We start from the raw sequence: 12659 nt of genomic DNA on the forward strand, positions 1-12659 counted from the left end.
ACCATGCATTTAAATCTCTACGATACCACTTTAAACAGCCATTGGCTTCTCTTGAAGAATTCTGGGAGGTGCAGTTTGTTAAGGGTGCTGAGAGTTGTTAGGAGACCCCTGTTCGCATCACAGTTCCCAGAGTGGTTTTTACTGTGGCGCTGTGGTCTAAACCACAGAGCCTAAGGCTTGCTGATCAGAAGGTCGGTGGTTCGAATCCCCGCAACAGGGTGAGCTCCCGTTGCTCGGTCCCTGCTCCTGCCAACCTAGCAGTTCGAAAGCACGTCAAAGTGCAAGTAGATAAATAGGTACCACTCAGGCGGGAAGGTAAATGCTGTTTCTGTGCGCTGCTCTGGTTCGCCAGAAAGCGGCTTAGTCATGCTGGCCACATGACCTGGAAGCTGTACGCCACCGGTTCCCTCAGCCAGTAAAGCGAGATGAGCAGCGCAACCCCAGAGTCGTCCGTGACTGGACCTAATGGTCAGGGGTCCCTTTACCTTTTACCTCCGCAGGGAAATCTGGGAATTGTAGTTCTGACAAGGGTCCCCTAAGATCTCTCAGTAGCCTTAACAAACTACAGTTCCCAGGATCCTTTCGGGGGGGAAGGGAGGGAGGAAAAGCTGTGGCTGTTTAAAGTGATATGATACTGCTTTAAATGTGTTTTGCCAATGTGGTCTATAGTCTGACCTGTTCTCACCTGCATAAGCCTGTCTTGTGGCCATACTGGACCGTGGCAGGATTTGAGGTTGATGATGTAGAGAGATGGGTGTGAAACACTTAGGGGAGACAGATGTGATGTGCACAAATACTCTTACTAATTCTATGAGGATCGCTGTTTTTCCGTGAGCAAAGGGTTTCTGCTCTGGGATCTGTGTTACTTTCTGGACAAGCATTCTCTCTCACCGTAGGTTTGCCAGCAGAGGGTCTATTTATACAACCGTGGCAGGCTTCCAAGCCAAACATATGGTGATTCAAAGGCTCTCTCGCTTTTTGGAGTCAACAGAACCTTGCTCTTTTATTTATATTTGATTCATACGTCCATATTTCTTCCCGTGCGAGGAGGACGGCTAACCTTCTTGTTCAAATTATCACAACAGAAATATATCTCCCCCCCCCCCAACTTTTCTGTTTGTTAGAAAGGTCACCGCCATGGTTTCTCATTTTAAACTTGGTGAATGCCGAATTATTAAATTGGTGTTTCCTCTAGCCTTTTGGTCCCTGAGGCACAGTCCTCCCTCAGGCCGGTGCTTGGAATTATACTTTGCTCAGGAAGACAGCCAGCCAGCCAGATGCAATAGTGAGCACTAAGGGAGACATGGGTTCAAGTTCCTCCTCAGACGTAAAGCGTACTGGGTGGCTAATTGGGCCACTTGCTCTCAGCAATACCTGCTTTACAGGCAGCATCCAAAATTCGCCAGCCACTTGTGGCCAAGTAAAGATGCCCGGGCGCTAGACCTCTCCATCACCTGGAGGTGCATGCCTGGGGATCCTTAGATCTTGACTGTTTTTGGATAGTAGCAACGCACCCTGTACAATTCTGTCTGTTGTGTTTTATCTGCACAATCAGAATGGATTTCAGGAACCCAAAAGTTGTATTGGAAAACACGACCTTTGAGCCGCCTGGCTCAAAAATGGCAGCTAGTCAGACCTCACCTGGAGTACTGTGTCCAGTTCTGGGCACCACAGTTCAAGAAGGATACTGACAAGCTGGAACGTGTCCAGAGGAGGGCAACCAAAATGGTCAAAGGCCTGGAAACGATGCCTTATGAGGAACGGCTTAGGGAGCTGGGTATGTTTAGCCTGGAGAAGAGAAGGTTAAGGAGTGATATGATAGCCATATTCAAATATATGAAAGGATGTCATATAGAGGAGGGAGAAAGATTGTTTTCTGCTGCTCCAGAGAAGCGGACACGGAGCAATGGATTCAAACTTCAAGAAAGAAGATTCCACCTAAACATTAGGAAGAACTTCCTAACAGTAAGAGCTGTTCGGCAGTGGAATTTGCTACCAAGGAGTGTGGTGGAGTCTCCTTCTTTGGAGGTCTTTAAGCAGAGGCTTGACAGGCATATGTCAAGAATGCTTTGATGGTGTTTCCTGCTTGGCAGGGGGTTGGACTGGATGGCCCTTGTGGTCTCTTCCAACTCTATGATTCTATGATTCTATGATATACCCGAGTTTCTAACACTGCTCACAGGGTTGTTTGTTGTGAGAATAAAGTGGGTGAAGGTAAAAATCATTTATGTTGCCTCGAGCTCTTAAGAGGGAAAGCAGAATAAAAATATAATACCTACCCATCCTGCAAAGTGGTTTTCCATAAGTTGCGTCCTGTTTCGGCGCTTGACCTCACACCCCTGTTTTATGAATCCCAGGCAAGAGGCTTGTATTCCTGCTAAATTTGGCTTGGTATGTTACAAGTTGAGGAAGGGTTGTGTCATTTCGTAGAGCATGTGCCCTGCATGCAAAAAGTCCCGGGTTCAGTCCCTGGCATCTCGATGTAGGACTGGTCAGTGGCCCTTGCGTGAAACTCCAGAGAGCCAGTACAGCCTCGTGGTCAGAATGAAAACAACAGCTGAAGTTTAAAGGCGGTACAAAACGAATTCCTTTTCATTCAGCTAGAAAAGCTTGTCAAGATATTTAAAAAAAATGCCTCCCTCCAAATGCCACTCCATGTTTCTGGAGTGGCTGCCTGAAGCATTTTCTTGACAGAGATACTATTGCACGAAAGTGGGGGGCCACCACGCTGAAAGCCCTGCTCAGAGTTCCTGTGGAGCAGCCTTCTGATATTTTGTGGGCTGGAATGAGAAGCTCTCCTGCAAACCGCATTTATGGAAAAAGTGTTCTCTCAAGAATTTACTTGCCGATTCAGGCAGGAATAGGGGCCAGGCATCCTTTCCTGCCTCCTGAGATCACCACTCCCCCACCCTAAAACCAGTCAGCCTGGGCTGAGGGATAGGACTGGGCTTGATCAACAGTGATGGCAATGCCTCTGGCATGTTTGTCAGCTGCAGCGGAGGCTGCCAGGGAAGCCATGTGCGTGCTTATTCCTGCCCTCAGTATGATATCACCACTGGCATATTGGCTTCAGTGGCGCAAGGATTCTTCTCAGCTCCAAGAGGCTTGAAGTCGTAGATGCGTCCAAGGCGCCTTCATTTTTCCAAGGAATCCTTCTCTTCTCATAGCACAAACTACTGCAGGGGCAGGGAGTCTCAGGCTCTGCTAGCCTCTCCATGCGGTGTAGGATGGCCAATTTTGTTGGCATCCATCTGTCGCGAGAAACAATGGAGTGTGCATCCCGGGGTGAAGGCAAACTGCTGCATTAGCAGCACTGAAGTGACCTCCCCAGGGTGCAAACCTGTTTAGGATGTCCCGGGCTGCCCAGATGACAAGATGCTCCTCTTCACCTCGCTGATGTGGTCCAAAGGAAAGCAGAGCACGACCTTTGGCACCAGCTTGGCTGCAGGAGTTGATGGAAGGAGGTGTACAAGTTGCCACCCAACCATCTTCGGGACTCCACCTCCATGATGTATGTTTTAGTCCTGAGGCTTTAGTCCTGCAAGACAGCAGAGGTTTAGGATCAGATTATTATTATTATTAATAGCAGAACATTGACCAGGGCCGTCTCTAGGCCCGGGTCCGGTGGCACGGGGAACCAGGGCGCCAGGCCACCAGGGGCGCCGCTGCGCCGCTGAGAGGCGCGCCGGATGCAGCCCTAGGTGCGCCTCTCAGCTGTTCAGGCCACTCTCCGGAGGCGCGTGGGCCTGTGGCCGCCTCCGCCATGCGCAGGGGCATCGCAACAGGGGGCGGGCAGCGCCCCCTGGTCCAGGGCCAGCCCTACATCCAGGCTGGATGGCGCAGGGCGGCGGCCCTCCAGGCGGCTGCCGCGCTGCACCCGCCTGCCACGCTGGGAAACGGGGTGGGGGGCCGGAGGGATCCATCGCTCCAGGGCGCCAGGCATGCTTAAGATGGCCCTGACATTGATACATGCCCTCTCCTTTGTAGGCAGGGATTGTAGGCAGTAGGATCATGTAGTACAATCTTCTGTGCACTCACATTGCTCCCAAGTTTATAACTGAATAGGGCATAGCTGTCACCTTTTGGATTTGAAAATATGGGATCAGCAGCAGCCTCACCTGTCCCGGGGACTGACTCTGCGGTATATATTAACAATCCAGGATAGCAGTGGGAAACGGCGCTGGAATAAGGGAATTTCCAGCAAAAAAAGGGAAGGCTGACAGCTGTGGCTTGGAATAAGGGAGTTTCCCGCAAAAAAGGAGGGAGGGTTGACAGCTATGGAATAGGGGGGAAATGCTTTTGCATAAGAATTGCTGGCAGCAACTTGATATTCCCGCCTTCCAGTGTGTCCAAAAATAAAACAGGCCAGCTCTCTGTTCAGTATTATAATAAAACTGGAAGCCAGTAGTATGAAGCCCTCCCACATCTGCCCAGGAAGTTTCCCAAAATCTGCTTCTGTCCTGATTTTTAACAGTGCGTTGCTAGGAATGTTCCTTTTGCTTAAATAGAGAGGTCTAAGCATGAAGGAAGCTGCCAATTCTCTCCAGTCCACAACCTCTGAGTTTTAAGTTGCTCTTCTTTCAGGAACTATGGGCCAGTACACTGCTTCCTTGAGATGGCTCTCCATCCCATCGAAGGAGACTCACTAGTATAAGGAATACCTTTTTATTGTTTTCAATTAACTGTAGTTACTTGTTTCATCAGAACTGACAACCATGGCTGGCTAGTCTTAACTATGGGTTTAGGGAGGAAAGCCAGGGTCATAATCTTATGGTTTGAAACTGCCTTTTTCCTCTACACTGTACAGTCACACCTCGGTTTAAGTACGCTTCGGTTTGAGTACTTTCGGTTTAAGTACTCCGCAGACCCGTCTGGAATGGATTAACCCACTTTCTATTACTTTCAATGGGAAAGTTCACTTCAGGTTTAAGTACGGACTTCTGGAACCAATTGTGTACTTAAACCGAAGTACCACTGTATTTAGGGCTAGCCATGGTTCTTACGTCTGAACCCAGACAAACTGTGGCTAGTCCTAACTATAGTGAAGGGAAACAAGCTAGTTTTGACTGAAAGTAACCTTGGTTAGTTGAAAACTTTCAGTTGTCTCATCTCAGTTGTGACAGAAGAGAAGGAGAGAGAATGTGAACCTAAGGTTCACCAGGGCTGGACAACCTTTTTTTCTGTCAGGGGCTACATTCCCTCAGGGCTTATCTGTTGAGGGCTGCATGGTGATTGGGGGTGTGGAAGACATTCGTGGCGGAGCCAGCACCAGAGCAAATAAGGCCATTGCGCTCTCTTTCTTCCACCTTCGTTTCTCTCTCTCTCTTTGCCTGCCTGGGGAGAGTCTGGTTGCTGTGGCCGGAGATGTGAGCTGACCACATGCAGAAGGATTTTCAAATTAGACTGAGGACTTACATTAAATTACACCAAGGGGCTGCATCTCCAAGGTGCCTACCACAACCCCAGTATTACATTCCGGCCAGGCCGTTGCATTTCACCATCTCTCAGCCTCTGTTCCTTGAATGCAGAGTGTATTAGAGGTTTATCCTTCGCCTGCACCAAGCTATGTTTCTACTGACAGGTCTGCCTACCACGTATTCCTCCTGTCTCTTCATTTTTACATTAGAACATCCTGAAGCAAGGAGTCCTGTCAGTCAACTGTGGATTGCACCGCTGCTTTTTTAAACGTAGAATCATAGAGCCGGAAGGGACCCCAAGAGTCATCTAGTCCAATCCCCCTTGCAAAGCATGAATCTCAGCTAAAGCACCCGTGGCAGATGGTCATCCAACCTCTGCTTTAAAACTTCCAAGGAAGGAGAGACCACAAGCTCCCGAGGGAGACCATTCCACTGTCGAACAGCAATTACAGTCATAAGTGGACGAAATCATGTCTTTGTCTGGAGGCGTTTTTAAAGCCTGTCATGTTGTTGTTGTTGTTGTTGTTGTTGTTGATGTTGTTGTTGTTTAGTCTTCCACTGTCTCCCGCAGTTTGGTCACTCCTGTCCTCCACTGCCTCCCGCAGTTTGGTCAAACTCATGTTCGTAGCTTCCAGAACACTGTCCAACCATCTCGTCCTCTGTCGTCCCCTTCTCCTTGTGCCCTCCATCTTTCCCAACATCAGGGTCTTTTCCAGGGAGTCTTCTCTTCTCATGAGGTGGCCAAAGTTTTGTAGCCTCAGCTTCAGGACCTGTCCTTCCAGTGAGCACTCGGGGCTGATTTCCTTCAGAATGGATAGGTTTGATCTTCTTGCAGTCCATGGGACTCTCAAGAGTCTCCTCCAGCACCACAATTCAAAAGCATCAATTCTTTGACGATCAGGCTTCTTTATGGTCCAGCTCTCACTTCCATACATCACTACTGGGAAAACCATAGCTTTAACTATACGGACCTTTCTTGACAAGGTGATGTCTCTGCTTTTTAAGATGCTGTCTAGGTTTGTCATTGCTTTTCTCCCAAGAAGCAGGCGTCTTTTAATTTTGTGACTGCTGTCACCATCTGCAGTGATCAAGGAGCCCAGGAAAGTAAAATCTCTCACTGCCTCCATTTCTTCCCCTTCTATTTGCCAGGAGGTGATGGGACCAGTGGAAAGCCTGTCATGGGACTGAGTAAATGGAAGTAAAGGGGTACATTTCTCAAGGCACCAGGAATTTAGATCTGAAGCAATCACTTATAAAATAACAGCACACTGTGAGCTGGGTATCTCCCACGATGGGGAGGGCCATAAATTTATTACCTTTTGTGTGTGTTGGGTGAAGGTCAGATTTCTTTGGCTCTCATTCCCTTTCCCCCCAGTGTGTGTTTTCGTGTGCACATATATGCACGATATATAAAGTTTCATCATCCAGCTGAGCAGACCTATTGCCGTCACGTGCATGAACCTTTTACATACATTTAGAAGACACGGAGGTTGCGCATGATTGATGAGGGTGCCTTTGCAGAAGAGAGGGTGGCCGTGGTTCAGGGCTGAAAAAACAAACTCTGTTGCGTTTGGAACTTGCAGGGGTACACTGTGGTAGCTAAGATACAGATAGAGCCAGAACAATGGTGCTCGGTGTGTGTCAGGGCAACATCACTTTCTTAGTTGCGTTTTAATCTTCTGTGGGCTCAGCGACTTTTGCTTCCAACCCGCTACAATAATTGCTGAGCAAGAAAAGAACTTTGCAAAGGGAAAGATTTAATGAGAGGCGGTGGTTGGGGTTTTTTTTGGGGGGGGGGGAGATGCAGAAGAAAAGCAGGATCCCTGAGGGTAGACAGGAACACAGAGCCTCTTAAGTACCCAGGAGACACCATCAGCCTTTCAAATCTTTTGCATCCCTTGCAAATCAACACCGCAAATCTTTGAATCCAGATCTGTTTTCCTGCATATTCCAGCAATGGGATTTCCAGACCTGGAGGTTAGCCAGCTGTTAGAAATAGGCATGGACAGGACCCAGAAGAATAGCTTTAGCTGCTTTACGATTCAAAAAGAAGGCGTAGTCTTGATCCAGATAATCTGAGAAAACCTTGAAAAACAGAAGCAAGCATGATGTGTGTTAAGACAAGCTGTCTTTTCTGAAGGTGAAATCCTAAGGTGCCTATCTACTAACTTTCTTTTCTGTTTCCTCCCTCTTCCCCAAATTCCCCCCCCCCCCCCCCAGTTTGGCAGCTGGAATGCGCACTGATCCCAGGGCTTGAGAGAATGGCATCTCCTCAAATCCCGCCAGGTGACGAAGAGCAGTCTTCCACAGACTTCGACGATCTCCAGTATTCACTGCAAGGTAAGTTCTTCCGTGCGAGGTTTGGTAAGGGGAACATCTGCAGCCATAGCATCATCAGGACACAAGAGCATCTCTGTTGGACCGGGCTGACGGTCCGTCTCCTGCAAGCACCCTGCTATGTTCAGGAGCCAACAAGGCACCTCCAGAAATCACACGAGCAGAAATCTCTTGCTTCTGTTCCACTGAAACTGGTATTGGGGGGCCATAGCTCAGCAGTTGAGAAAACTGCTTTGTGTGAAGGTGGTTCCAGGTTCAATCCTGGCAACACCAAGTAGGGCTGGGAGAGACCCTTGTCTTGAGTTCTGGAGAGGTTGCTGCCAGTCTGTGTAGACAGTGCTGAGCTAGATTGATGTATGGGCATTGTAGCTTTTCAGTGCATTTGAAGCACATTATTCCCCTCAAAGAATTCCGAGGACTGTAGTTTAAGGATTGCTGGGAATTGCAACTCTATTAGGAGCCAGCTGCAGTTCCCAGAATTCTTTGAGGGAAATAATGTGCATTGAATGTGCTCGAAAGGCATAGTTTATACACAGCCTGGTTAGTTATAAGGCAGCTTCCTATGCAATCCAGATACTTATTGTTTTAGGCCCTTCATTTGTCATCTTTCAGGGAATGGATCCCCCCCCTAGAGAATATCTGTGCTTTTAAAAAAAAAATAATTAAAAAATCCCTTTGAAATCTCTTTAGAGTGCCACTAGGACTAGGAGCAGAGCCAAGTTCAACCCCCCACTCAGCTTTGAAGCTCACTGGTGTGATTTTGGATTATGCACATTCTCTCAGCCTGGCCTACCTGACAGGGTTGTTGTGAGAATAAAGTGCCTGTGAGTGAGAAGGGGGTAAAGAACCAGTCACACTGCCCTGGGCTCCTTGGGGGAAGGGTGGGATCAAAAGAGGATAAGTAAAAACTAGACTCGTAGAATTAATGTAATTCAGTACTCAAGTGAACGAACCATGAGTAGAAAAGTCCCTGGTTCAGAATCTCACTGAATTCACTGGGTTAGTCTTTTGACACAACAGGTATAGCTCAGTTGGTTAGAGCGTGATGCTGATAATACCAAGGTCGCAGGTTCGATCCCCATATGGGGCAGTGGCATATTCCTGAATTGCAGGGGGTTGGACTAGATGATCCACAGGGTCCCTTCCAACTCTGCAATTCTATGATTTTATGTCTCACTCTGAGCCATCCATCTGCACAACAAAGGTAATAATAGATCAGGCGGCTATTAAAAATCCAAGAGCTGTCCAGGGCATTATTGATGGTCAGCTGGCAATGCTAACATAGACATCTGCTTAGTTTCATTCTGCTTGGCCCGCCAGCTCCGGTAACAATTGCTTGAGAGATTTTTCAAGCGTGCTTGTAAAACACAAGAGGTCTCCCAGAGCTCATGACTGTTGAATTTTGGAGGACCAGATTTTATCACTACTCCATGTTTTCCTTTGCAAGATTCCATTGTTGCTGTAAGCCACTGTCAAGGGAACGGCTTTGCTCAGGCCGTGTTGCAACCTCAGTCGCTGTTGCTCCTTGCTACCAATCAAAACAAGCTCTTGTCTGCCAACCCATCTTCCCAAACGCTCTTTCTCGCTCTCTCTTTTTTACCTTGTTTGAACGAAAAGCCCCAGCACCCTCTTTGCCTGGAGGGACATGACGCCTGTTTAGCTCAGAAAAGGGCACTGGAAATTTTGATGCTCTGGAATGCTTGTGATTTAATTCTGAAGTTGCAGAACCTTAGTGTTGTCCCACCCTTGGGATTCTCAGGTAGAGCCAACGAGATGCAAAGCACGGTCCTGGGAACTGTGCGTTTCAGATTTCTCCCCTGCAGCAACGGTGGCGGGAAAAGGTCCCCCAAAACAGAAAAGTGTATCATTATGAAGACCAGTGTCTATGCGCATCCATGCTGATGCTACCCAGGGGGCTTGGGATCGGAGCTGGATTGAAGCTGAAGCTTCATGCGCATGTAAACATTAACTGAGCAACAACCACCATTTCTCCCCAAAGTTGTACAAACAGATGAAGCTGTTTTGTGTTGTTAGTCTATTAGGCTGCATAATCCAGTACAGTGGTGCCTCGCAAGACGAATTTAATTCATTTTGTGAGTCAATTCGTTTTGCAAAAAATTCGTCTTGCGAATCCCATAGGAATGCATTGTTGTTGTTTTTTTGTTTTTGTTTTTTTGCCAATTGGAACGCATTTATTGAATTTCAATGCATTCCTATGGGAAACCGCAATTTGCTAGATGAATTTTTCACAAAACGAATTTGTCTTGCGAGGCGACCTCCGATCGCAAAACCCATTCGTCTAGCGAAAAATTCGTCTAGCAGGGCATTCGTCTAGCGAGGTACCACTGTTCTTGGATAGGCAGTGGCTACACCCATAGATCGATATCTCATAGATTCATAAGGGACATTAAGGATCATGTGGTCTATCCCCTTGCAATGAAGGAATTTGCAGCTGTCCCTTACAGAGATCGACCCTGCAGCCTCGCTCCCCTTAATGCATTTCAGTTAGGAAGCATTTCAGACTACAGTCGTACCTTGGAAGTCGAACGGAATCCATTCCGGAAGTCTATTCGACTTCCAAAGCGCTCAGAAACCAAATCACGGCTTCTGATTGGCTGCAGGAAGCTCCTGCAGCCAATCAGAAGCTGCGGAAGCCCCCGTCGGCTATTCAGCTTCCAAAAATTGTTCTCAAACTGGAACAGTCACTTCCAGGTTTGCGGCGTTCGGGAGCCAAAACGTTCGGGAACTAAGCTGTTCAAAAGCCAAGGTACGACTGTATTTATTATTATGTTTATATCCCACCTTTCCTCCAAGGTGGCGCATGTGGTTCTTTCCCTTCTCCATTTTATCCTCACAACAGCCCTGTGAGGTAGGGCTAGGCCGAGAGACTGGCTTGCCCAAGGTCACCCAGCAAGCTTTGTGCCTGAGTGGGGATTTGAACCCTGGTCTCCCAAGGTCTTAGTCCAACGTCCCAACCACTGCACCACGCTTCGCCCATCTAGCACCTGTATTTTCTGCCTTGATTGGCACCTTGAGGAAAATCTGAGACATAAGATAATGTTCTACTGCTTGGGGAATAGCATGGAGGACCAGTATACTTTATCCATGGGTTTCTATTACAATATTGTTGAGTGATGGGAGTTTTATGCTCTGTCTGTTTTTGAAAGGGTGGGAATAGGTCGGTTTTTATTCTCTCTGGCATTGATTTTCTTTAAACACTTAAAACTTCCTGCACACTCATGTTCATCTAAGCCAAGGCCAAACATCAAACTCTATGGCCAGGATGATAGCACAAATCCCTGTACAAATAACAGCAATCCCCGAACCTGTTTGCTCTGGTGTAGCAGCTCCACCGTTGTTTAAATACCAGATTTTCCTTTCCTTTTCAAGAAAGGGAAATAGTTTCAGGTGTGGCTCCTTTGCCAACAAAGGGTACCGCACCCTCCTCTTTCAACAGAAATGGAGAGATAAGTCTCAGGGATGGGGGAAAAGGTAACAAATTCCATAGTGAATCACAGCATGTTTGTGAATTCTCCTGAGCTGCTATGCAACCAGCTTGAGGAATGCAAAATAAATAAATACCGAACAGAAATGATTCTGTGGCCTCATCCTCTTGCAAATCAACACAGCAACGGAAATCCCTGCAGGTAGAAAAGTAGGCAGTTCACTTGCAACCCTGGCAGGCTAGGTGTCTAGGTGAAAGGATTTGCTGGGGGGTGGGATTCTCATGTGAACTCGTGACTAAAGTGGACACACACACACACACAAAGTTTTACTTCCCCAGTGATGGGTACTCCTAAGTGAAGGAGGCAAAGTCTCCAACAGACCATGGAACTATTCTCACTTCGAGGGCCACATTGCCTCCTGAGAAACTTTTGGGCCGCTTGCCAGAGGGCGAGGCACAAGTGGGCATAGCAATGGATGCAAATTTGACATTTGCACAGCATGCTAGTTTCTGCATACCCCCCCCCCCTGGGCAATCTCCCACCTCTGCAAACAAGAGGTATTATCAGAGTTCAAAGACACAGGACAAGGGCATCTGCCTTGCGTGCAGAAGGTCTCAGGTTCAATCCCCAGCATCTCCAGGTAGGGCTGGGAAAGACTGCTGCCTAAAACTCTGGAGAGCTGCTTCCGGTCAGTGTAGGCAATACTGAGCTAGACGGACTAATGGTCTGGCCCATAAAGTAGCTTCCTATGTTCCTATTTCAACCAGGCAAGAACAGTCAAGGAAGGTGGCAAGGAGAGTTGTGGAGGCTTGAGAATAGTTCAGAGTCCATAGAGAAGCTGAGAAGGCTTGAGGCTTCTCTCCCCTGCTCTAGATTATATAGAATCATAGCATCGTACAGTTTGAAGGGACCACTTGGGTCATCTAGTCCAGCCTCCTGCAATGCAGGAATCTTTTTTGCCCAGATGGCAGGACTCGAACCCATGACCCTGAAATGGAGAGTCTCACGCTCTACCTCCTGGGAGACTTCATTTTCTCCTACTGCACCTGTGGAAGTGCCTTCTTCTGTCAACTCTTCTCAACGAGCCTTTTCAGGCTCTCAACCCAATTTTTTCTGGTTTCCAGCATGGGGGGCGGGCGGTGAGGAACCTTTCTTGGGTTCGAGGTGCATCCTCTCATGCCTAATAGTTCAGTCGGTAGAGCGTGAGGCGACGACTCTTGGGGTCACGGGTTCGAGCCCTGCGTTCTACAAAACATTCCTGCCTTGCAGGGGGCTGGGCTGGATGGCTTTCGTGGTCCCTTCCGACTCTACGATTCTACGTGCGGCCTTCTGAGGCTGCATGCCATCGGTGGGCGGGGCTGGCAGCAAAAGTGGGTGGAGCAAAGCAGACATGACACTTTCCCTTGCATAGCAGGACCTGGGTCTCTCAGCCTTGCTTCTCAGGCTAGGTGGAACAAAA

General features: G+C 48.1%; 1 protein-coding gene across 4 annotated transcripts in view; it reads left to right on the plus strand.

Moving 5' to 3' along the window:
* SYNE2 (spectrin repeat containing nuclear envelope protein 2) overlaps positions 1 to 12659 on the plus strand; it is a 233425-nt gene that overhangs the window by 10317 nt on the left and 210449 nt on the right. For all 4 annotated transcript variants that reach the window (XM_060271444.1, XM_060271437.1, XM_060271442.1 and 1 more), the window contains exon 2: positions 7638 to 7757. In XM_060271444.1, coding sequence (XP_060127427.1) covers positions 7679 to 7757 — 79 coding nt within the window. In that variant the 5' untranslated portion in view covers positions 7638 to 7678. The remainder of the gene's footprint in view (positions 1 to 7637; positions 7758 to 12659) is intronic.

Source organism: Zootoca vivipara, chromosome 1 (genome assembly GCF_963506605.1).
Source record: "Zootoca vivipara chromosome 1, rZooViv1.1, whole genome shotgun sequence".
Taxonomy (NCBI): domain Eukaryota; kingdom Metazoa; phylum Chordata; class Lepidosauria; order Squamata; family Lacertidae; genus Zootoca; species Zootoca vivipara.